This window comes from Podarcis pityusensis (genome assembly GCF_964106645.2).
Source record: "Podarcis pityusensis genome assembly, chromosome: 14".
Taxonomy (NCBI): Eukaryota; Metazoa; Chordata; class Lepidosauria; order Squamata; family Lacertidae; genus Podarcis; species Podarcis pityusensis.
The window spans coordinates 6,022,517-6,047,867 of NC_138039.1; the positions used below are offsets into that span (position 1 = coordinate 6,022,517).

Here is a 25,351-nt window from a genome sequence, read left to right on the forward strand (position 1 = left end):
CTTTTAAAAAATATTTATATACCGCTATGCCATATATATATATATATGTCACAGCCTTTAACTTTACATTTTTTATCAATGCTTCATACTTTCAAGTAAATAAGGAACTGGGAACTAAGAAACAAGCAGTGTCCCTTTACATATGTTTAAAGCCATGGCAACCTGATTTTTTAAATCAAAAGTTAGAAACGTCGCTTCAAAACTGCAAGACACAGCAGGTGTGTCTTGCAGAACCGAGACATGCTGCATGTTCTATTTAGACGCTCAAGGTCGGTTGATTCAGTGGAGTGAAAAAGGCCCCTTGTCCTTTTTTTTTTTATTCTAGTCAAGATACAAAGCCGGCTTATGCCCTGTGTGGATGCTGCAACTATCTAGGGCAGGGACGTCCAACTCCCAAACAGACTGCGATCTACTCACACTATTAAAAACTGGCAGTGATCTACCCATTGTTGTTGGATGGACCAACGAAATTTTTTTGGAAAGCAAAAGTTGCTGAGCCTTCCCCCCCCCACCCCCCGCCAACAAGAAATCCTGGCTAAGCCCATGACTAAGAGTCCAGCCCCCTTTCATTTTAGAGTAAGGAGGGATCAAATTCTTAACCAGCTTCCCACATATTAAGCAATTCGACAAGCAGATAGCTGATTTGAGGGTATGTTACTTCAAATGGGCAGTGACTTGCCCATTAGGCACCGTTTTACTGGGCTGAACAGCAAAAACCACACTCTTGGAAAAGCCCCCCTTTTCCCAAAACATTAAATCCACATTTTCCTCATAGGGGGAAAAAATACAGCATTTTTTTTTAATGATTCACATTTTTTCATACGCTTTGAAATAATTAACAAAAAATCAATAAGGACCTGCTAACATCTCCAAAATGGAAATAATAGCTAGTTTTGTTAGAGGAATCTTCCTGTAGAGTAGATTAGTATAAATATGTTAACCGCATATGCCAAGATAAAAAATGTTAAAATCAGACACCGCAAACCCAGGCTCACCTATTATTTTTTTCACGGGGAGGTTTTAAAATAAAACATTAAATATTTTAAGTTTAGGTTTTCTTTCCCAGCAAAGGAGATTTGTGGAGTTTGCCCACCATCACCTTAGTTATGCAATTAGAAATAAAAACTTCATGGGGAAAGGGAGGGGGGAACTAACTAATGTTTATGTTCTTGAACACGTATCAAAAGAAATTATTTCCATTTCTGCAAATTCCATTTCACCAGAAATAGGTTGTGCAGTAGCAAAAGCTACTACCTCCTAGGCTGGGTACAATTGGGTACAATCCATTCAAAATTAATCCTTCAAGTCCCACTGAAACCAACAGGAGAGAGTTAATGGCACCCTTGAAATATTCTCCCATTTTGCAACCGAATGCATGAGCTCTTGCACATGGAAGTAGTTTAGGAAGAGGATCTGGGTATGTAACCATGCAGGATATAAAGCTGCAATGCACTTGCAAAACAATTCTTTTGCTTCCTTTCCATTTGCTACTGGCAAATAAATCCTAGTAAGTAGGCAAGAGTCAGATCTTGCTAAAAGTGCAAGGCAGCAACATAACTCTGGATAACAGGGATGCAAGTTCACGTTGCCTTCCTCCAGAATACAGTACAGGACCTTTTGATGCAAGATTTCATTTATTTTTAAGTGTAAGCTTCTGTTTTGCTGCAAGAAAGAGGGCATCCTGGAATAGGGTTGTCCCCTCCCCACTTGCTCCGCTAGGCAGGTCAATATGCAAATTGGATAGCACCACCTCACTTGGGAGCGTGGTCTTCCTTCCCAGTTCTCTCCAGCAGGGCGGGTGACAGGGCTTCCTGTCCTCCCACTGCCTGAGAAGAAGAGGTCTCCACAAATTCGTTCAAATTAGAGCAGCCAAATATGTCTTTTTCAGCGTCTCAGCCTGCTGGACGGCTTTTCTTGGATGATTCTTGAGATGGGGAGTTTGGGGAATCAAAGGTCACTTCCCACAATACAGGCTTGCTTACTGGAGGAAGAACTTCCAAATATGGGGGGAACAGGATGGTTGCAAACTGGTTCCTAAATGCAGACGTTGCGACAGGTGCCCCCTCAGGAATAGTCCTGTCTGTGAGTTTGGAGGGGCATCAAATAGCAGCCACTTAATTTTGCTTAGATGCTGCAGGGCATTTGAGATACCAGTTCAACCCATCCCTAGACTAATTCAAATTCTCAGGCTGCCATGTGTGGTCACCAGATTATGAAAGGTGTCGATGAAGCCTGCCTCACCAGGTAATAAAACACGTCACCCCTCTAGCCTGGTGTCACAGAGGAGAAAGTCCAGAAGCCCTCTCAGTCCTCAAATTTCAAGAGGTAACAGCTTTCTTGCCAAAGAAGCTTCACCATCAGGAGGAAGAATAAGGCGCTCCAAACCTATTGCAAACCAGCACACAGAAGCACGCTCTGATCTGTGGAAGATACGCCATGAGATTCTGTGTCCCCTTGCATCCTGAAACAGCCGGGCTGCTCTGCTGCACGTAAAAACATCCAGGCTGAAGGCTCAAGCGAGGGTTTCCTCCAGCAGAGCCGAAAGAGTTCTAGTTTCCTAGTTTCGAGACTCCGAAGAAGTCGGGCTGCGGACCGTCGACATCAGGTGAGACTTGTAGGTCTTGCTCAGGCCGGTCATCCAGAATTTCAGCAGCTTCACGTTGTCCTCTTCGGCCGCTCCCAAGATACTCAGCAGCTTCTGGGTGTCTTCTTTCGGCCTGCTGTCCACTTTCGTGAATTTGAAGAGGACCTTCACTTTGCTGCAGAGGGGAAAAGGAAAGAAAATTCATACGCAGCCAACACTTCGCGTAGTGGAATGCCGTACAGTCATACCTCATGTTACGTCCTTTTAGGTTACGTGCTGCGACGACCCGGAGGTACTGGAAAGGGTTACTTCCGGGTTTCGCCACTCGTGAATGCGCAGAAGCGGCAAATCGCAACCCGCGCTCTTTTCATGTTGCAAACGGGCCTCTGGAATGGCTCCCATTTGCAACCAGAGGTAGCACTGTATAATATTCTGTCTCTAAACATCTGAAGGCAGCTCCGTACTTGGAAGATTTTTAATGTTTAATTGTTTTTATATAAGTTGGAAGCTGCCCAGAGTGGCTGGGGAAACCCAGCCAAATGGGCAGGGTATAAATAATATTTATTATTATTATTATTATTAAGATGAGGGTTTGATAAAGCCTCTGAACAGTCATTGCCATGAATCAGAAGCAGGGGAAAATGCTGTTGCATTCAAGTTGTTGCTTGCAGGCTTCCCAAAGGCCTTTGACTGGCCACTGAGAAAACAAGGTGCTGGGCTTAAGACAGGGCTCTGGCCTCATCCAGCAAGCTTTTTCTCAAGGCCCCTGGACACTTACTTCATCCACTCCTCCTTAAGGCAGACAAGACATTGGTCCACCACGTCCACAGAGAGGTTCTGGTTTGTCAGGGCCGCTTCAATCTTGTTCAAGATGGTGGGACCAACTGGAACCGAAAAGAAAAATACTTGGCTGTGCTCTGGAAGCAGGCAGTGCAGTATTGGGCAAAAATATGTACTTACAAAATTTCTATCACACGCAGGTACCTCCTCAAAATCCACCTTGTCCTTTGGCACAACCCCATAGCTTGCATTGTCTTACTGTAAGGGTCATTAATCCAACCTCTGCAATACAGTGGTGCCTCGCAAGACGAAATTAATCCGTTCCGCGAGTGTCTTCGTCTAGCGGTTTTTTCGTCTTGCGAAGCAACCCTATTAGCGGCTTAACAGATTAGCGCTATTAGCGGTTTAGCGGCTATTAAAGGCTTATCAGCTTAGCGGATTAGCTGCTAAAAGGCTATTAAAGGCTTAGCGGCTTAGAAAAAGGGGGGGGGGCGAAAAAAAAATCTCAAGACTCGCAAGACATTTTCGTCTTGCGAAGCAAGCCCATAGGGAAATTCGTCCTGCGAAGCAACTCAAAAACGGAAAACGCTTTCGTCTAGCGGGTTTTCCGTCTTGCGAGGCATTCGTCTTGCGGGGCACCACTGTACAGGAATCTCAACATGCGGTCCCCCATCCCATCTGAAACCATACCGGACCCTACTTAGCTTTGCAAATGTGCTAGCAGTTTTCCTGCTGCCCCAAACTTCCATGCAGGTACCATATTTTCCCGTGTTTAAGACTAGGTTATTTTATTCAAATATTATGCTAAAAACTTGGGGTCATCTTATACACGGATAGTGGAGAAGTGCGATTGGTGGCTGCCGCGAGCAGGATATTGTCCATGCCGTTTTTGCGGGTGATTGGTGGGTGCTGCAAGGTCTGCTGGCTATTGGCTTCTGCAGCAATTGGGCAGGCGATTGGTGCTTGCTTTCAGCAAGCGTGCCGACGATTGGTGGCATCGCCAATATGTATGCGATTGGCTTCTGTGTTCCTGCGGGCGAGCGATTTTCGGCAAACCCCCCCCCCCCAATAAAGCTCAACAACTCTGGGCAATCTCCCCCCTCCCATTTTCTCTATTTGGAGTCTTATACATGGGGGCATCTTATACACGGAAAAGTACAGTATTTCACGCCACAAACTTGACATCTTTCCGCAGGGCCTGCAAGACAGAGCTATTTCACCAGGCCTTTAGCCAAGGCACAGTCTGACCCCCTCCTTTGGTAATCCTCATAGAACTCTGGCCCAATGGTTGCCATTAATTTGATTCTGAATTGATTTTAGAATGAAGTGATTTTAGAATGTATTTCAATTAATTGATCGTGATTTTATGTAAACTGTGTTACTTTTACTGTTGTTAGCCGCTCTGAGCCCGGCTTCAGCTGGGGAGGGCGGGATATAAATAAATTATTATTATTATAATTATTAAACACGACTTCTCTTTTTGCATACCTAATTCCTCTCCTCCTCCCTCCCTCCCCTAAAACAAACAACAACATGGTAGGCGTCTCTGATTTAGCGTGGTGACAGTTGTTTCAACATGCCTACCACAAAGGACTCTGTTCTGGTTATGGCACGCTACTTACCTCTGTCTGCTGCCACGGGGCTCCCGCTTGTGACCACAAATTCGTATTTGCTGAGAGGCTGCTCATCGTCAAACAAGACAGGATAGAGGCTCGACCGTGTGGCCGTGCGGACTTCCACAAGGACGGTGAACTCTAAAAGGGAAAGAAAGACCACACCAGAGTTTTGCAAACAGTAACTCACCACAGTGCAGCCTTTGAGACACGTCCCTAAATTAGTCACCGGATAATTAGTTACCACACCAAGAGACAGTGCAGTAGAATGGTTAGAGCAGGCATGGGTAACCAGGGGCCTTCCAGATTCTGGACTGCTACTCTCATCAGCATGTCGTGTCCAACATTAGTCACAAGAGTAGACCCACTGAAATCAATGGACAGGAATGCTAATGACTAACGCTGGATTCAGCCCAGAGACTGTGCAGGAAAATAAAGTAAAATAAAATCTACCATTGTAAGCTTTATCCTGATGGGGTAGCGAGCAAACGTATTGATGTATACATTTTTGGACAGCCTACACAGGAAGAGATGTGGGAATAGTGTGTGGAAGGGTATTGTTAGGAGACTCTGTTTATTGTCAAGAGCGTTTGTGCAGGAAAAAACTCCGCCTTGACCGGCCTGACAAAAGCAGACGCTGAATTCTTCCTGCTGAATCAGGGATCTGATCACGCACGCATGCTTTTCCTCGGAGAACATGGCTTAATTTCTACGCATGGGTAAAGCTAAGACAAGGGGGTGCCTTTATATACTTGTGTATCTTACAGGCTTGTGGACTCCACCTTTGTCGGTTCCTAAGCTGCTACTGTTGTCGGGACCAAAAAAAGCTGTCTTAAACAAAACAACTGGAGTGATTCATTGAAGAAAATCTAATACAATGGGAGTTTTTTGGGGGGGGAATCCCACATGAAAAACATGCAAATTCAAGAGGATCTGTTTTAAGTCTACCAGATCACGTTTTACCCAGATCCTTTGGAAAAGCAAAGAAGCAACTGAAGAAGAATAGTGCCCATGGCGGTCTCTCAACATTGCAAGTGTACCATAAGCAAGACCGGATTTAAGTTTGATGAGGCCCTAAGCTGGGACGCAGGTGGCGCTGTGGGTTAAACCACAGAGCCTAGGGCTTGCCGATCAGAAGGTTGGCGGTTTGGAACCCCGTGACGGGGTGAGCTCCCGTTGCTCGGTCCCTGCTGTTGGGAAACTGTGTATGTGCAGCTACTCAAACAGAGTCAATTAAGGTTTGGCAGACAGCCAGAAGGCAATCTAAAGGAGTAAGTCTGCCTGGTGATAACAGAGACATGGAGACAACTCCCTGATTGGTCAAGCTCTCTCAAGGGAGTGATAATTAATGGCCTACTAACTGGAATGTGTTAGTTCAGTGTTCAGAGTTCTGTGTCAGTGTAGGAGTTGTGAGTCGTGTCAGAGAGAGCTAGCAAAAGATCTGTGTTCTGTTCTTGTAAATAGTCCACTGTATATAATAAACACCTAACTACAAGTTCCTGGTTCCTGCTTCGTCTATCCTGTCTGCAGCCAAGTCGCCAATTGCTTCCGTGGATTCTGCGTGTACTCTGCTACGTCTGGCTAAGGTCCTGCAACTAGTCAGAAAGTTGTGAAACACCAAATAGGTTTTACCAATACCTGCTCCTGCCCACCTAGCAGTTTGAAAGCATGTCAAAGTGCAAGTAGATAAATAGGTACCGCTCTGGCGGGAAGATAAATGGCGTTTCTGTGCACTGCTCTGGTTCGCCAGAAGCGGCTTAGTCATGCTGGCCACATGACCCAGAAGCTGTACGCCGGCTCCCTGGCCAATAAAGCAAGATGAGCTCCACAACCCCACAGTCAGTCACAACTGGACCTAATGGTCAGGGGTACCTTTACCTTTATCTTTAAGCTACTGAAGGTAATGGGGCCCTTTATATGTCCAGCTGTCCTTTGTCAACAACAAATTGTTGTGGTTTTTTGTGTTGAATATATGCTATATGGTAATTTATGGACCTAATAGGTATCTAAAGCCATTTGCGCATAACAGGAGCCTACACAACACAAAACACTGTTGCTGTATGTAGGTTTTATTTTATTTGTTTTTTTATCTTATATTTTGGAAATGTACATCCAGTCCCCACTCTTTAAATTTTTTTGTAGCCCCTAAGAGAGTGGGGCCCTAAGCTATAGCTTGTTTGGCTTATACGTAAATCCGGAACTGACCACAAGCCCCAAAATGTGCCCTCCCCCCTTGGCTGGTACTTTTGACTGGAGACACCAGGATCTGACACTCTCCACCTTCTGCCTACAAGGAATGTGTTCTACCACTGAACTACAACCTGAGCTTTATTCTTTCTTGTTGGCTCAACTGTCCTTCACCCACATTAACCTCCAAGGCAGCTTGCGAACAAATCAGTAAAACACAGATGAAACTGATACGTATTTTCGGCGGCCACTCCATCTCTAGTTCCAGTCAAACACCCCCAATTCCCAATTAGTCTGATGAGAGTTTTAGTCGAGCTGCGATAATGATAAAGCGCGGGGCCAAGGAAGTTTTTTATATAGATATTTTTAAAAAGCTGAGCAAAGTTGAAATGATCTGCAAGAGGGTGAGGATCTGCCACATACGATTCAGAAAGGCAGTGTGATGTAGTGGTTAGCGTGTCCAACTAGGACCTGGGAGACCTGGGTTCAAATCACCCACTCCACCATGAAACTCATGGGGCCTTCTAGGCAGTGGAACGCCCTCCCATCAGGTGTCAAGGAGATAAATAACTACAGTCATACCTTGGGTTACGGACACTTCAGGTTGCGTTTTTCGGGTTACGGATGCGCCGAAACCCAGAAGTACCAGAACGGGTTACGTCCTGGTTTCGGCGGTTGCGCAGGCGCAGAAGCACTAAATCGCTCTTTGCGCATGCGCAGAAGCGCCGAATCGCAACCCGCGCGTGCACAGACGCGCTGCTGCGGGTTGCGTACGTGCATCTCGCACGGATCACGTTCGCAACCCAAGGCGTCCACTGTATACAACTTTTAGAAGCCACCTGAAGGCAGCCCAGTATTGGGAAGTTTTTGATGTTTGACGTTTCTGTATGTGCTGGAAGCCGACCCAATAAAAAGGGAAGAGGTTAAGGTGCTCTTACCAGATGACAGAATGTGGGGCGGGATTTGCACGTGGGGGGCGAGGCCCAGAAAGTTGCACCGATAAGCCTCCTCGTATTTGTCGCTGTAGGGGATGATCCGAACACAGCCAATGGGCAGCATGGTCTGGCAACGGAAAGGCAGCAGGGTGAGAACTCGCCCCAGGCACAGGTTTTGCTCTCGCGACCCGCAGCTCTGCCCAGGGCAAGTCGGCAGCAGGCTGGAAGGGGACAAGAGCTCTCTGCCTGCCCCGCCCCCTCCTGTGACATCAGGGCAGCCCTGCCAATCACCGCCAGACACCTCTCCGCCCCCAAGATGCATGGGCCCGGGTGACTGAGAGCAGACACGGCTCTGGCGAAAGGGCGGTAGCTCAGTCGCAGAGCACCTGCTCTGCATTCGGAAGGTCCCGGGTTCAAATCCTGACATCTCCCTGCAGGACTGGGAATTTCTGAAGTCCCACAGAGCCCCTGCCTTTCAGTGCAGGCAATATTGATCCAGGTGGACTGAGGGTTTGATAAGGCAGATTCTTAGGTTCCTACCCGAAGGACGTCGAAGGCGGACTGGACAAGGTCTGCGTCCCGCGCTTTCCAAATGACCTGGTTCCCCATGAGCACATGCCATGCCAACATGCGGAAAGCGGAGGGCCCCAGCACCTAAAATTAAAGCGGGGGAAATGATGATGATGATAATAATAATAATAATAATAATAATAATAATAATAATAAATTTTTATTTATATCCCGCCTTCCCCAGCCGAAGCCGGGCTCAGGGTGGCTAACAACAATAAAATAGTACAACATTCTAAAATCATTTCATTATAAAATTAATTCAACTCAAATTGATGGCATCCATTAGCCTAAAGTTCTGTGAAGATTGCCAAAGGAGGGAGTCAGGCTGCGCCCTGGCCAAAGGCCTGTCTTGCAGGCCCTGTGGAAAGATGTCAAGTCCCTCAGGGCCCTAGTCTCTTGTGACAGAGCGTTCCACCAGATTGGAGCCACAGCCGAAAAAGCTCTGGCTCTAGTTGAGGCCAGCCTATCCTCTCTGTGGCCTGGGACCTTCAGGATGTAATGATGTAAATATTACCATCCATTCTTTTAACGCACCCTCTCAAGCTTCATACAGGGGTCAGTAAACTTTTTCAGCAGGGGGCCGGTCCATTTCCCTCAGACCTTATGGGGGGCCGGACTATATTGGGGGGGGGGATGAATGAATTCCTATGCCCCACAAGTCACCCAGAGATGCATTTTAAATAAAAGCACACATTCAACTCATGGAAAAACACGCAGATTCCTGGAACATCTGCGGACCAGATTTAGAGGGTGATTGGGCCGGATCCAGCCCCCGGGCCTTACTTTGCCTACCCATGCTTCAACCAGTCATCTTTCCACTGCGGTTTTCAAACTCAGCCACCTATGTTCTGAAAACACTGTCCCTTTGGCTTACCGTTGTTATGAATTTAGAATATAGGCAGAATCTTTAAACGCCCTGCATTTATAGGGGCGGGGGCGGGGAATGGCAAAAGTGGGCGGAGCTACATTGCCTGATGAGGAGCGGTTGAAGGAGCTGGGTATGTTTAGCCTGGAAAAGAGGAGACTGAGAGGAGATAGGATAGCCATCTTCAAATATGTTAAGAGCTGTCACATGGAAGAGGGAGCAACCTTGTTTCTGCCTGCTCTGGAGGGCAGGACTCGAACCAGTGGCTTGAGGTTACAAGGAAGGAGATTCCGGCTAAACATCTGAAAGAATGACGGTAGGAACTGTTTGGCAGGGGAATGGACTTCCTCGAGAGGTGGATTCTCCTTCCTTGGAGGTGTTTAAGAAGAGTTTGAATGGCCATCTGCTATGGATTCTTTAGTTGAGATTCCTGAATTGCAGCGGGTTGGACTAGATGACACTTTTTTATATATAAAATTAATTTTTGCATTTTCAATTTGACATACAATAAGAAAAAGGAAAGTAAACAAACACAATAAAAACATGAAATCCCCTTTGACTTTCCTCCCCACCCCCTTTGTGGGGATCCTCATATAACGATTTCCCCTCTGCTTCTCTTCCGTGACTCAATTACGATAAATCCTTCGCCAATCCATGGTTCCAATCTTCTGCCGAACCTACCAATGAATGTCATTGTTTACAATAATTTTTCAAATAGATCATAAACTTTCCCCGTTCTTTATTAAAATTTGCCTCTTCCTGGTTTTCTAATTCTTCCTGTTAAGTTTTGCCATCATACCTTGGGTTACAGACACTTCAGGTTGTGTTTTTTTGGGTTACGGACCCGTCAAAACGCAGAAGTACCGGAATGGGTTACTTTCGGGTTTCGGCGGTCACGCATGCGCAGAAGCGCGAAACCGTACTTTGCGCATGCGCAGGAGCGCCGAATCGCAACCCGTGCATGCGCAGACGTGCCACTGGGGGTTGCGAACCTGCATCGCGCATGGATCACATTCACAACCCAAGCGTCCACTGTAGTTCATCAGTTTTATCTGCCACTCTTCCTTGGACGGAATTATTCCTTCTTTCCATCTCTGGCCTAGCAGAATCCGGGCATAAACAGTTCCATCTGATCAGATGGACTGGACTCTTGGGGTCCCTTCCAACCTCATAATTCTATGAATTTTTTTTAAAAAGCTCCTGCTGGCCCCAGGTCAGCACCCCACCTGTACCTGTCTCAGGTGCCGGAGGGACCGGAAGCCCTGGTTCCGGGGCGCCATATTCCAGTTGCTGCAGTCCAAGGTGAGGGAGGAGTCTGTGGGGCTTTTGACAAGCTCTCGGGATTCCTGAGCGTCCCCCTGGCTTGGAGCTTTCCCTTCCTCCTCCTCAGAGTTGTCCCAGCCTTCTGATTCTTCCTCAAGATCTCCAGGAGAAAGGAGAAAGAGAGAAAGGCCTTAAGGAAGGAAATCCCATTTCCATGCTCCTTCTGAAGAGAATATGAGCTGTTTGCATACATGCATTAAGCAGCGAGTGTGGTACTAAGCTGGTGCTAAGAAAACACAACAAAAGTCGTGTGAGGGTGTTTGGGGAAGGAAGAGAGACACGGGTGAGAGAAAGAGATGGGGGTCTAGTGGGGTAGGAGAACTGGAGTGGGGGAGGAAATCACATTTGGTAACCAGTGTGTCTCTTTGGTATTAGATAGTACATGGGTAAAAAGGTAAAGGGACCCCTGACCATTAGGTCCAGTCGTGACCGACTCTAGGGTTGCGGCGCTCATCTCGCTTTATTGGCCGAGGGAGCCGGCGTACAGCTTCCGGGTCATGTGGCCAGTATGACTAAGCCACTTCTGGAAAAACCAGAGCAGCGCACGGAAACGCCGTTTAACTTCCCGCCGGAGCAGTACCTTGCACTTTGACGTGCTTTCAAACTGCTAGGTTGGCAGGAGCAGGGACCGAGCAACGAGAGCTCACCCCGTCATGGGGATTCGAACCACTGACCTTCTGATCGGCAAGCCCAAGAGGCTCAGTGGTTTAGACCACAGCGCCACCCATGTTCCTAGTACATGGGTAGGCAAGTCCAAAAAGCTTGGGATACAAATTTTCCCGGCCCTCTAGCAGCTATGGCTGCTCATTTCCCAGAAGTCATGTATTTAGCGTTCATTCTAGAAGCGTATACACTCGATTCTGATCAAACTAAGCCTCCTAGAGCAAAATATACGTCAGGGGGCCTAGTTTCGTGAAAATCGAGTTAATGCTAAAAACATTACTTCTGACAGATGAGCCTCGTAACCGCTAGAGGACCGTGAAAATGTGTCTCTCGGGCTTTTTAGACTCGTCTCCCCATCTACTGTCTGAAACCCAAGGGTGCATTGATTACCAAATGCGAAATATATCGGCATTATTTTCAGCTCACCTACTGCACTAGTGAGAGTGCGTGTGTGTGTGTGTGTGTGTGTGTGTGTGAATGATCAGAGTGAGAGACAAGAGAAGGAAAGGTGAGATATACCATATTTTTCCGTGTATAAGACATCCCCATGTATAAGACGCCCCCTATTTTGGGGGACTCCAAATTAAGAAAACACCCCACAGCACCACCCGTGCATAAGACAAGCCACAATTTCTAACCTATTTTTTTGGTAAAAAAAAACCTAGTCTTATACACGGAAAAATACGGTACATCCAATATATACGTAAAATCAATATATAAACCCCGCAAGGTAAGAGGTAAAGAGCCAACACAGTTGTGCAGAGAGACTTGAGGCCGGAGTTTCCTAGTCCAAGCTCAGCACTCGTTCCTCCCCCCAAAAATTTTTGGGGGGTGGATGGGGGTGTCAATTTGCATTTCTTAAGAGTATTGATCTGATGTGTCGAGATCTTTCCTATTCTGATTAATTCAAGAGGGTTCTGGAAGCTTTTCTGTGTGAAAGAAACAAGCAAAAGGTTCATGATGTTTGGGTTATTCCTTCAGAGAAGCTGAGTACAGCCAGCTTAAATTGGTTATCTCTTTCTGTCAAGGTCATGCTGACTATAAAAGGCCTGAAGGAGCCTGCGTTTCACGCTTTCTGTCTCTCTTCCTTCTGATGTGGTGTTCTGTATATAGTGTTAAGTAAGGTTTAGACTTATTATAAGTTATTGTAAGTTCAAGTTAAGTCTGCTGCAACTGGACTTCTTATGGACAGTGCCAGTCTTGATTGTATTGGATTTGTGACCATTACTGCTCAGGTGTCTTCAGTACCAAGCAAAAGCTCTGCTGGATGAAATACAATTGCCTCTGGTCTATTTTGGGGGAATCCTGCAATGTGTTTTAAGTTTTTACTCCGCTAACTGTACGTTGAGGTTCTGTTCTGGATCAATGTTGAGTAGAACTGCATGACAAACCACTACTCCACCCAACACTTTTTCCAACTCAAGCAGCCGCAAGCCTTACCAGCCAATTTCTCCATCTGAACAAGAGTATCCTCTGTGGGTGCACCTTCCAGAAGCTTCTCTGTCAGTCTGCTGCCGCATGCCTTCAGGAGCCTGAGGAAGCGAGAAAGGACCCCGGATTTAAGTAAAGATGGCACAGCAAAAATGGCACCTCTATGTATCAGCTGCGGGCGGGCAACGGTTTCAAGTCCTTCCGACAAATGTCTAGTTGGTGTTGATGTTGGTGCTGACCTTTAAAGCCCTAACCGGCCTCGGCCCAGTATACCTGAAGGAGCGTCTCCATCCCATCGTTCAGCCCGGACACTGAGGTCCAGCGCCGAGGGCCTTCTGGCTGTTCCCTCCCTGCAAGAAATGAGGTTACAGGGAACCAGGCAGAGGGTCTTCTCGGTGGTGGCTTAGAAAGGAGCAAACCAGTGATATTTGAGGGAGCAAGCTAGCAGGTGGGGCCCATGACTTACATCATAGGAGCCTACACAACACAAAACACTGTTGCTGTATGTAGGTCTTTTTATCTTATCTTATATTTTTATCTTATATTTTGGAAATGCACATCCAGTTTTTTTTCCTTTAAATGTTTTGGGGGCCCCAAGAAAGTGGGGCCCTAAGCTATAGTTTGTTTAGCTTATACGTAAATCCGTCACTGTACTTGAGAGACACACAAAGTGGGTTACCAAGCAAAGGACGTGTGGAGGCAGGCCCACAGGTTCTCGTCGTTCGTCAGAGAGGTGAGGGAACGAGCGGCGTTTCCGTTCCGCTGGTGCAGGAAAGGCGTAAAGGCCGTGTTCATGCGCTGCGCCCGCTGGGGGCATCCGTACTGCTCAGCTTCAAAGACCTGCAGGACAGACGAGCGAGAATGAAGATGCACTGCCTGTGAGGAGGAAATTATGGCTTGCTGTAAAACTGGACAACAACTTAGTAATGGAGGGAATGGAAATTAAAGAAGAGAAGATGTGGCAATAGGAGGAAGAAACGGGCATATGTTTGCAACAGAGTGGGAAACCTGATTTGAATAAATTATATTAAATTATATTAAAGTAATTTGGACGGATTTGTAATAATTTGGAAAACTAATAAAAAAATATATTTAAAAATAGAGAATGAAAATGCACTGAACCCTTTTGTTTTGTTTTTTTATAAATTTTATTAGTCTTTTCCACACAACAACACGAAAAATATCAAAAAATAACAATACACAAAGCACAAAAACCGACATTCAAACAAACAAAAGGAACCCAAATCCATATCTTACAAGTTAATAATATAAACCCTAAAAAGAAAAACAAACATTGACTTCCACCAATCCCACAGCACCTCCTTTACCTCTCATTGTGTCTTCCTGTTTTCCTTATCATCTCTATCCTAGCATCCAGATATAAATCCCTCTTTCTTATCCTTTCACTTCACAAGGTTATTCCAGACTCAGCCAGATTTCTGTCCTCGAACCTTGGCTTTTAAGGTAGCACTGAACCCTTTTGTAATTCCAGACAACGCATCCTTTCCCTCTTGGTCTCTTTTATTATTGACTCAACCTGAGTATGATTGTTTTAATTTTTAAAATTTATTTATACCCCACTTTTTTCCCTGCTGGGAACCTGAGGCGGCTTTTAGGAACACCTAAATGCATAGGGGAGGGGGGAAGACCACCATAATTAACAAAAAAAATTAAACATTAACAAAATGAAAACTACAGTGGTGCCTCACAAGACGAAAAGAATCCGTTCCGCAAGTCTCTTCGTCTTGCGGGTTTTTTCGTCTTGCGAAGCAAGCCCATTAGCGGATTAGTGCTACAGTATTAGCGGCTTAGCGGGCTTAGTGGATCAGCTGATAAGTGGCTTAACGATCAGCTGATAAGCGGCTTAGCATCAGCTGTTAAGCGGCTTAAAGATCAGTTGATAAGCGGCTTAGCATCAGCTGTTAAGCGGCTTAGCCATCAGCTGATAAGCGGTTTAGCGGCTTGGGAAAAAGGGGGGGAAAGGAAAAAACCCCGCAGGAACTCGCAAGACATTTTCGTCTTGCGAAGCAAGCACATAGGAAATTCGTTTTGCGAAGCACCTCCAAAACGGAAAACCCTTTCGTCTAGCGGGTTTTCCGTCTTGCGAGGCATTCGTCTTGCGGGGCACCACTGTACATATAAAAGTAGAGTATGAGTCTCAGGGTTGTGGGTTTGAGCCTCACGCTGGGCGAAAGATTCCTACATTGCAGGGGGTTGGACTGGATGACTCTTGTGGCCCCTTCAAACTCTACAATTCTATGAATACCTGTTGGATGCATAGAGATAACTGCAATGAAAACAGAATGGCACCAGCCAGCCCTTTCACTAAAAGCAGTCAGTTCCCCAAAGCCCGTTGAAATGAGAAAGTCTTCGAAGGACAAATAATAATAATAATAATAATAATAATAATTTATTATTTGTACCCCACCCATCTGGCTGGGTCTCCCCAGCCACTCTGGGCGGCTTCCAAAAAGATTAAAAATACATTAAAATGTCACACATTAAAAACTTCCCTGAACAGGGCTGCCTTCAGATGTCTTCTAAATGTCAGGTAGTTTATCTCTTTGATATCTGATGGGAGGGCGTTCCATAGGGCGGGCGCCACCACCGAGAAGGCCCTCTGCCTGGTTCCCTGTAACTTGGCTTCTTGCAGTGAGGGAACCGCCAGAAGGCCCTGAGCTGGACCTCATTGTCCTGGCTGAACAATGGGGGTGGAGACTTCAGGTCTACTGGGCTGAGGCCGTTTAGGGCTTTAAAGGTCAGCACCAACACTTTGAACTGAGCTTGGAAACATAGTCAAATCTCTTTAGGGAGGGAGTTCCAAAGTCTGGGAGCCAGCACCAAAAAGGCCCTCAGTATCGCTATATGCTATACCTAGCCTTATGAGGAACAGTTGAAGGAGCTGGGTCTGTTTAGCCTGGAAAATAGGAGACCGAGAGCAGATAGGACAGCCATCTTCAAATATCTCAAGGGCTGTCACACGAAAGAGGGAACAAGCTTGTTTTCTCCTACTCTGGAGGGCAGGACTCGAATCAGTGGCTTCAAGTTACAAGAAAGGAGAGTCCAGCTAAACATCAGGAATAACCTTCTGACAGTAATAGCTGTTCAACAGTGGAACTGTCTCCCTCAGGAAGTGGTGGACTCTCCTTCCTTGGAGGTTTTAAGGCAGAGGTTGGATGGTCATCTGTCCTGGATGCTTTAGCTGAGATTCCTGCATTGCAGGGGGTTGGACTAGATGACCATTGGGCTCTACTGTAGATAATTCTACAATTCCATGATGCTATGACTCCCTTTTTCGGCAATCATGACAACTTTTTTGAAACTAATTTTTCTTCCATTTCTCTCTTCAGCAACCTGCTTCTCCTTATTAATATTCAATTGATGGAGCCTATTGATGGATTACCTCTCAAAGTATCACCCATACATGAAGTTGCGGGCAAGATTTAAAATATTAACAGTGAGGCACATACCTCCACATGCAGTGGAAGTGCCCCAAAATCCAACTATTCTGGACAACAACCATACAAGAAATAAGTAAAATAACCAAGCAAGTACAGTGGTGCCTCGCAAGACGAAATCAATCTGTTCCGCGAGTCTCTTCGTCTTGCGGTTTTTTCGTCTTGCGAAGCACGGCTATTAGCGGCTTAGCGGCTTAGCGGCTATTAACGGCTTAGCGGCTTTAAGAAAAAGGAAACAAACTTGCAAGAACTCGCAAGACGTTTCGTCTTGTGAAGCAAGCCCATAGGGAAATTCGTCTTGCGGAACGACTAAAAAAATGCAAAACCCTTTCGTCTAGCGAGTTTTTCATCTTGCGAGGCATTCGTCTTGCGGGGCACCACTGTATTAGAAACCACCCCAGAATTGGCCTTACTAAACATCTTCCAAGACAATAATGCCCACTTACACCACAAAGAACTCATAACCCACCTACTCCCAGCAACCAAAAACATCATAGCCAGACACTGGAGAGACCTGTCAGGAGTAAGCATGGACCAAAGGTACCAAATAGTATGGGAACCAGCCTTACTAGAAAAATTAACCAATAAACTGAAACTGGCACAGGGACAAATAGAAGAAGACACCTTCACCCCCCCGTATGGCTCCCCTTTATCACACACAAAGCCCAACAAGATAATGACAAAAGCCCACCAACAGCATACAAATCAATATGGGCTAACCTGATCCAAAACACCCACCCACCCCACTCACACACGAAAACAAAGACCACCACAGCCACACCCTAGGCCAACCCCAACCTCTCTCACCACCAAAGGAGCACAAGTGAACAGCAAAGAACCTGCGCAAGAAATGCTGACACCAAACCCTACATATAGTAAGTAAAATAGAAACATCGCCACCCACCCCCACCCATCTTCTCCCCTCCACCTCTTTCCCCCTTTTCTTCCTAATGTCTCAACACATGAAAATGATTTGTAAAAATGTTAAATGGAAAAAAAAATATGAGAGAGAGAGACAGACATTGCACACACTTTTGTAAATAAGGAAAATCTTAAATAAATAATATTAGCAGTGGATTACAGAAAGAACCATTGATAGTGAAGTTTAGATAATAAAAACACGTGCATTGTAAAACAGCTAATAAAAATGATGTTTGCATATATGATGTAAGCCGCCCAGAGTGGCTGGGGAAACCCAGCCAGATGGGCAGGGTATAAAAAAATCAAATTATTATTATTATTATTATTATTAAAACAAACACCAGGAATGTAGGGGTGGGAAGACAAGGAAGTGATGTTGGGGGGAAAGGGTTTTGTATATGACGATAAATGTTTTGGAACCTTTTTTCAGATTTAAAAAAAATGGTATTTTAAAAGTTCAATGAAAAATATTTGGGAGAAACAGCAGCGACCCCCAAGCTTGCTCCCACCTTGAGCGCTTTGCCCTGAAGCTCGTCGATGATGCCTCTGACTTTGCCCAGCAGGAAAGGCCAGGAGTTTATGAGGTAGATGCGGTCCATCATGATGGCAATGACGCTATACCAGCGCTGGAAGCCGCGCGCCAAGCTGTCTTTGATGAAGAAGGTGTGGCTGAAGACGAAGCCGTGCTGCTCGTCGCCAAAGAAGATGGGGCCTTCGCGTCCCGGGCAGACCTGGCAACGAGAGCAAACTAACACTAGAACCCGCCGACATGCAATGGAGCTGAGCGGTGGAAGGTTCTGGATACATACGAGGAAGTACCGTTTTGACCCGAATATAAGCCGCACTTTCCCCCCAAATTCCTTTTTAAAAAAAAAAAAATAATTATTGATTTTAACATATAAATTATAAAATGTACCACAAAACTTATCACTTATACAATCTTTTTAGACTTCCATCAGCACCTCTGATGATCCACCGTTTTAACCACTTCTTATGCATTTCTTAACTTTATATTGCCTTTACATCTCTTAACAAATCATCCTTCCCCTTCTCCATTTTTGCAATACTTCCAATAATACTCCTCACAAAACTTCTTGCTAACCTACAAACGTCGTCTGATCTTCACAAATACTTTTCAAATAGTCCGTAAATTTACTCCAGTCTTCCGTGAATTTCTGGTCCCTCCGGTTTCAAATCCTTCCAGTTAGTTTATCTAATTCTGCATAGTCCATTAACTTCATCCTCCATTCTTCAATCGTCGGTAATTCTTCTTGCTTCCATTTTTGGGCCAGTAATATTCTTGCTGCTGTTATTGCATATAAAAAGAGCTTATATTCCTTTCTATTTCTTTCCCCCCAAATTCCTATCGTGAAAAGTTAAAGTGTGGCAGCTTCCGCCCCCCCCCCCCCGAGAACAGCCCGGGAGTGTGGGACAACGGCGCCCATCCCGTCCATGGCTCCCAAGCCTCCCCCAAGCTGCCGAATTTTAAAGGTGCGGCTTACTTGCGGGTGCGGCTTATATTTGGGCCAATACGGTACTTGTTTATGCGGTGCGGTTCATCTGTGGAACTACCTGCCACAGGAGACAGTGATGGCTACCAACCAGTGCAAGAGGACCAGGCAAGTTCGTGGGGGAGAGAGCTTGCAGCGTTTGGGACTTTTCAGTTCAGAGAAAAGGCAAATAAGAGGCGACATGATAAAAGTTTTTAAAATTATACATGGCAAGGAGAAACTAGATGCATAATTTTTTCCCTCCCTCCCTCCTAACACTAGCACTTGAGAACACCCAAAGAAGGCTTAGGACAGATAAAATAAGATATTTATTCATGAAGCATGCAGGTGATCAACCACCAATCACTTCCCCAAATAGTCAGCGAGGGAGATTTGATTTGATTCATCGTATTTCTAGGCCACTTTCATTCAAATGAATCCCAAAGCGGTTTGCAAACAATAAATAACAACATGGTAAACCAGAATAAAAAAAGTTAAAGGGACCCCTGACCACTGGGTCCAGTCGTGACCAACTCTGGGGTTGCGGCGCTCATCTCGCTTTATTGGCTGAGGGAGCCGGCGTACAGCTTCTGGGTCATGTGGCCAGCATGACTAAGCCGCTTCTGGCGAACCAGAGCAGCGCACGGAAACACCGTTTATCTTCCTGCCAGAGTGGTACCTATTTATCTACTTGCACTTTGACGAGCTTTCGAACTGCTAGGTTGGCAGGAGCAGGGACCGAGCAACGGGAGTTCACCCCATCACGGGGATTCAAACCACCGACCTTCTGATCGGCAAATCCTAGGCTCAGTGGCTTAACCCACAGCGCCACCCACGTCCAAACCAGAATAGAACATCACAAATACAGCATAAATCATATAAAATAATGAACAAATCACCAATCCGACAATTACCATCTATAAAACAGCAACTGAAAAATAAAATATGTTTACACCATTACAACAAAAGTCGTATTATACGATTAACAAATCAATACGGCATTTATAATCTGTAAAACAATATTAACAACTTAACAAAATAGCAACTTTTTTTAAAAAAAGCTAAACACTCTTCAAGTTCATAAACACTCTCATAACTCAGAATCTTCCATTCTGTTTGGTTCATTAAAATACACATAATGCACGAATGTTAAGCCAGAGGATGCTTCTGGCAATTATTTGCATGGTATGTGGCTCACCTCACAGCTGAGGCTGCGGACGCAGGCCTGGCGCACGATGCTGAAGAGCTGCGGGTGGTTTGGGTGCTGGTGGCTGACGTATTTGATGGAGGTCTCTTTGTCATGGCTGACGTAGCCCGGGTGCCCTGCAGGCAGAGAGCGGCACCCCTGGTGGCGGAAAGAAGCCGGAGTTAGTGTATGTCAGGGATCATGCTGAGAAGGGATGCACTGAGGAGGAATGGTGGGCGCCTTCCCCTCCCCCTGCTCCGGATCCAGATCCTGAGTATTCCCAGGATCATGAGGACAGTATAGATTTGGAACAGCGGCTTGCAGAGGGACACAGATCAGAAGGCAGTAGCTGGGATATACTGGATGGGAAACAGCTAGGAGAAGAGACACTGGAAGAGAAAGGGTTAACAGATTCAGTGTCTCTGGGCAGCATTCACACCCCCTTCTCCAAAGTCACGGAGAACTCAGAAAGTGGTAAAACAGAAAGCACAGAGGGTACGAGCTCAGATTACAAGATGTAGGAGTGACGTAGATTAAGGGGGTGTGATCCTTAATTGGGAGCACCGCCATTCTAGGAGATGTGTTCTTTGTTCTCTCGCTGTGATTATTAAAGTTTCTAACTGGTAAGAAGACTCCTTTTCCTTTGTTCTGCTTATCTACTGCCACGGGGGAGGAGGCCCTGAAGACTGACACTGTAGGAACACCACGGGGAAATGTACTTCCTTCTTTGGATAAGGGGTGGTGAGGAGCCTCTTGGATGGTTTCCCATAATAGCTGCAGCCCATTAAAGGAGCCCAAGAACCTTGAGCTGTGATAATAGGTCTTGCTTGCCTGGTTAGAGGGACGTGGGTGGCACTGTGGTCTAAACCCTAGGGCTTGCTGATCAGAAGGTCGTGGTTCGAATCCCCGCGGCGGGGTGAGCTCCCGTTGCTCGGTCCCAGCTCTTGCCAACTTAGCAGTTTGAAAGCACGTCAAAGTGCAAGTAAATCAATAGGTACTGCTCCAGTGGGAAGGTAAACGGCATTTCCGTGCGCTGCCCTGGTTCGCCAGAAGCGGCTTAGTCATGCTGGCCACCTGACCCAGAAGCTGTCTGTGGCCAAACTCCGGCTCCCTCGGCCAATAAAGCGAGATGAGCGCCGCAACCCCAGAGTCATCCGCGACTGGACCTTACAGTCAGAGGTCCCTTTAGCTTTACCTTTGCCTGGTTAGAGAAGTGGAGGAAGAAACCTCTCAACTTTTACGTGGCTGGAATATAGCACACCATTCATAAGGCAAGAGTCAAGGACAAAGCTCCATCCACTTTTGCCTTGCAAGTGGCCCCCAGAAAGTCATTTGTGAGAGAATGCGGCCCTTCACCTGAGGAAGGTCCCCACTCCTAATCTAGACACGATAAGGACATGAGAAATCCGTTTGTGTCACAAAGGATTTATCATGGGGTGCAAATTAGTTTCCGGGTCCAATTCAAAGTGTTGCTTTTTCACCTATAAAGCCTTATGCGGCTCAGGACCCCAATACTGCAAGGACCATCTCTCCTCATATGAACCGACCCAGACCCTGCAATCATCATCTGAGGCCCTTTTCCACGTGCCCCCTTCTTAGGAGGTCTGGAGGGTAAAAACACGAGAACAGGCCTTTTTGGTGGTGGCTCCCTGCTTGTGGAATGCTCTCCCCAGGGAGGCTCTCCTGGCACCATCACTGCATATCTTTAGGCATCAAGCAGAAACATTTATTTTCCACCAGGCCTTTAGCTTTCAATTATCTATGGTGGGTGGGATGTTATAATCTAGGGCTGCCATACATCCGGAATTTCTCAGACACAGCCAGGATTCATCCGTCGAAAATGGCGTCCTGGTGGAATTTTCAGAAAATGGCAAAAATATCCGGGCATATGGCAGCCCATATCGGAAGTGTTGATTTTTTGGTGATTTTCCTAAAAAATAGGTAAAAAAAACTTGGGGGGGGCAGATTTTGCAAAATAAAAGCTATTATTATGACAACCCTATTATAATCCAGCTTTTTAAAAGCAGAATTGTCTTTTGCTTTTGTTTTTCAATGCTGGTTTCAAAATATGAGTTTGCTTGTTTCTCCATTCTGAGTCACTTTTGAGTTACTATGGTTAAAGAATGACCAATAAATTTAATAAATAATAGCAACAAATCCTCCAAGGATTTGCACAAAGGTCCGTATATTAAAAGCTATGGTTTTCCCAGTAGTGATGTATGGAAGTGAGAGCTGGACTATAAAGAAGGCTGATCGCCGAAGAATGGATGCTTTTGAATTATGGTGCTGGAGGAGACTCTTGAGAGTCCCATGGACTGCAAGAAGATCAAACCTCTCCATTCTGAAGGAAATCAGCCCTGAGTGCTCACTGGAAAGACAGATCCTGAAGCTGAGGCTCCAAGACTTTGGCCACCTCATGAGAAGAGAAGACTCCCTGGAAAAGACCCTGATGATGGGAAAGATGGAGGGCACAAGGAGAAGGGGACGACAGAGGACAAGATGGCTGGATAGTGTTCTCGAAGCTACCAGCATGAGTTTGACCAAACTGCGGGAGGCAGTGGAAGACAGGAGTGCCTGGCATGCTCTGGTCCATGGGGTCACGAAGAGTCGGACACAACTAAACGACTAAACAACAACAAAGCAACAAATCCTCCAAGTATTTGCACGGGAGTAATTTCCACAGTGCTTGAAGGTGAAGACACAGAGTCTTCCACTGACAGGCAAGATATTGACACTTCCATTCTGGTGCAAGAGCAGCTCACGGTCTCAAATCTACTCGCCTCGCACATGTCAGACTTCTTGGGTCCTGGGCTGCTGGAGTCTGCGCTGGCACCTTCCGCCGGGCTGTGGGACCGGATCCTGCTGCTCATCTGAATGCCTCCTTCCTCCTCTTCTGCCTGCTCGCTCTGCCCGGGACTGTCTCCGCTGCCCGCCCCTTGCGGAAGAGGCGAGTGCAAGACCTCCGTGCAAAAGAGGGTGCGAGGCCCGTGCAACTCGCAAAAGTGACAAAGCACAACGATGGCGTTCATTGCGGCTCCCCGGCAGGAGTCCCTGGAGAATCAAGAGAGAGGCGCAGGTCTCGAACACAGCCTTTCCAGAACCTGTGCCTCAAAAAAGAACCCACTCGCATTTCTGGAGGAGCAAAGAGCAGCATTTTTCGCACTCTGTTCCCTGAAAAACTGGCAAACCCTCCCCTAGTATGCCCTATATTTAATATATTATTTCTAATATTTATATTCCACCTTTCTACAAGGAATAAGGCAGCTGCCAACATGAAAACATGACAGACAAAGCTCCTTGATAGTGGAGTGGGGTGAACTCACATAAATTTATATCAAGATGGTATACAGTGGTACCTCGGGTTAAGTACTTAATTCGTTCCGGAGGTCCGTTCTTAACCTGAAACTGTTCTTAACCTGAAGCACCACTTTAGCTAATGGGGCCTCCTGCTGCTGCTGCGCTGCCAAAGCCCGATTTCTGTTCTTATCCTCAAGCAAAGTTCTTAACCTGAAGCACTATTTCTGGCTTAGTGGAGTGTGTAACCTGAAGCGTATGTAACCTAAAGCGTATGTAACCGAAGGCACCACTGTACATGATTCCCCCACCTCCATTTCCTCTTCACAACAACCCTGTGAAGTAGGCTGGAACACCGGAGCTGGTCCTAAGGTCAGCTGTAAGTTACTTGAACCCTCATCTCCCCAGTCCTTGCCCAACCCTGCAACTCCTACGCAACACTGCCTCCCAGTACAAAATGAAACCGCCTTGCTTAAATAGGTAATCTAAAAACTGCAGTCAAAGAGCATTATAGCTAGCTAGCTATAGCACCAGGCACCTCTTAGCTGACAATCCAGCAAGTCTTCCCCCAAGACTTGCCCTTCCCTGTCTGGGGTCTGTAAAAGCTCCTCCATCTTCTCACCCATTAGCTCTTCCCAACCCTCCTTCGTGTGTTTCCTCCCCTTGGGCAGCTAGGCAGGAGCAGATCTGTTTGAATATTTTGAGTTTGAGCTGCGACCTGTTTGAATATCATTTCTGGTTGCTTGTTAGCTTCTACCAGCATAATAAGCCAATGCAAGCGAGTCTAGTCAAAAGTGCAGGACAGGGAAGTTTTTAAAATGCATAGATTCTGGAGTGGGGACTCCCCATGCTGCTTGCCTTGAGTTCTAAACATGCTCGCTCCTTCTCTCTGCAGGAAACTTGAGCTCAACACGCATCCAAAGAAACACCCCCAACCCACCATCCCTAGCCATGCTCTGGCATTCCCAAGCATTCCCCCAAGCCCTTACCCCTTTGTTCCCTCCGCAAGTGCAAAACCAAGCTCCTAGTCCTGAGTGAGGTCGGCTCCTATCGCGGGTCTAGGGACAACATTCTAAACCTTGCTTCCGCCAACCTTCTATGCGCATGCGCAGCTGTCCAGACTTCTGGTCCTGCCCGAAACGCCTGACACTGACTGGGCGGGACGTACCATTAGGCCCACTCTCTAAGGGGGAGGCAAGCGAGCTCTAGTCACCTTCAAGGTCCCGCGGAGAACAAGGGTAACAGAGGGGAGAGTCGAAAGAACAGCTACAAAAAAACTCAGTTCCAGAACCTCGCATGTTAGCCTCCAGGCATTCTCCTCCTAATCGTCACTGATACCCCCTAGAATAGGAAAATGATCTCGCCCTCGCCTACTCCAGCCTGGAGAGAATGGGCGGGTCTATCTATGAAAGGGGGGGGTTTGCGCAGTAATATTTCCGCAATACAAATCTGGGATTCGTACCGTCTCAGGAAGAGAATGGAGGCAGGAAGGTTGAAAATCTACTGGGAATAGGGAAGGCGATCAGAGCAAGTGCCTCTCAGTCACGGGCTCTTCTTTCTGCTCCCCCCCATGCCCTTAGGGAGATGTTGCGAGCCAGAGAGTCCTGTGACAGTCATGTGACAGAAGCAACGCAGAACAACAGAGTCACCTGAAAAGGCCAGATGTTTTCTGAAAGCAGATTGGAAAAAGTGCTGTGCCTTTAGTGCAATTGTTTTATTTATGTTTTATTGATTTAATATGCTGTAAACCGCTTTGAGATTTTTCTTTAAAATATGAAGCGGCATAGAAATTAAAAAAATAAAATAGATAAAATAAATTGAGCTCCATGCCTTGGTGACTTCCAGGCTGGATTACTGCAGTGCTCTCCTCGTGGGGCTGCCCTTGAAGACAGTTGGTCCACAATTCAGCTGCCTGGGGTTCCCTTAGACCTCACAGAATCCCGTGTTTTCCAGATAGACAAAATCACCCGGGCTGCGAAACGGGGATGCAGCCTGCAGAAGGGTTCTGGGGGCCAGGTGGAGAGATTTGGAGGCCACATTTGACCTCTGCA

The 25,351-nt window shown here is 46.4% G+C and overlaps 1 protein-coding gene across 1 annotated transcript; it reads right to left on the reverse strand.

The window, feature by feature from the left end:
- Positions 1-775: 775 nt before the first annotated feature.
- Positions 776-24,444, reverse strand: FLCN (folliculin). Its single transcript, XM_080981077.1, has 12 exons — positions 24,290-24,444; positions 22,787-23,057; positions 20,019-20,165; positions 17,840-18,061; positions 13,631-13,791; positions 12,961-13,052; positions 10,767-10,957; positions 8,640-8,753; positions 8,103-8,226; positions 4,987-5,118; positions 3,363-3,468; positions 776-2,759 (listed from the first exon to the last, which is right to left on the reverse strand). Exons 2-12 carry the CDS (start codon positions 23,033-23,035, stop codon positions 2,558-2,560), a joined length of 1,740 nt encoding a protein of 579 aa, XP_080837203.1. The 5' UTR covers positions 23,036-23,057; positions 24,290-24,444; the 3' UTR covers positions 776-2,557.
- Positions 24,445-25,351: the final 907 nt, after the last annotated feature.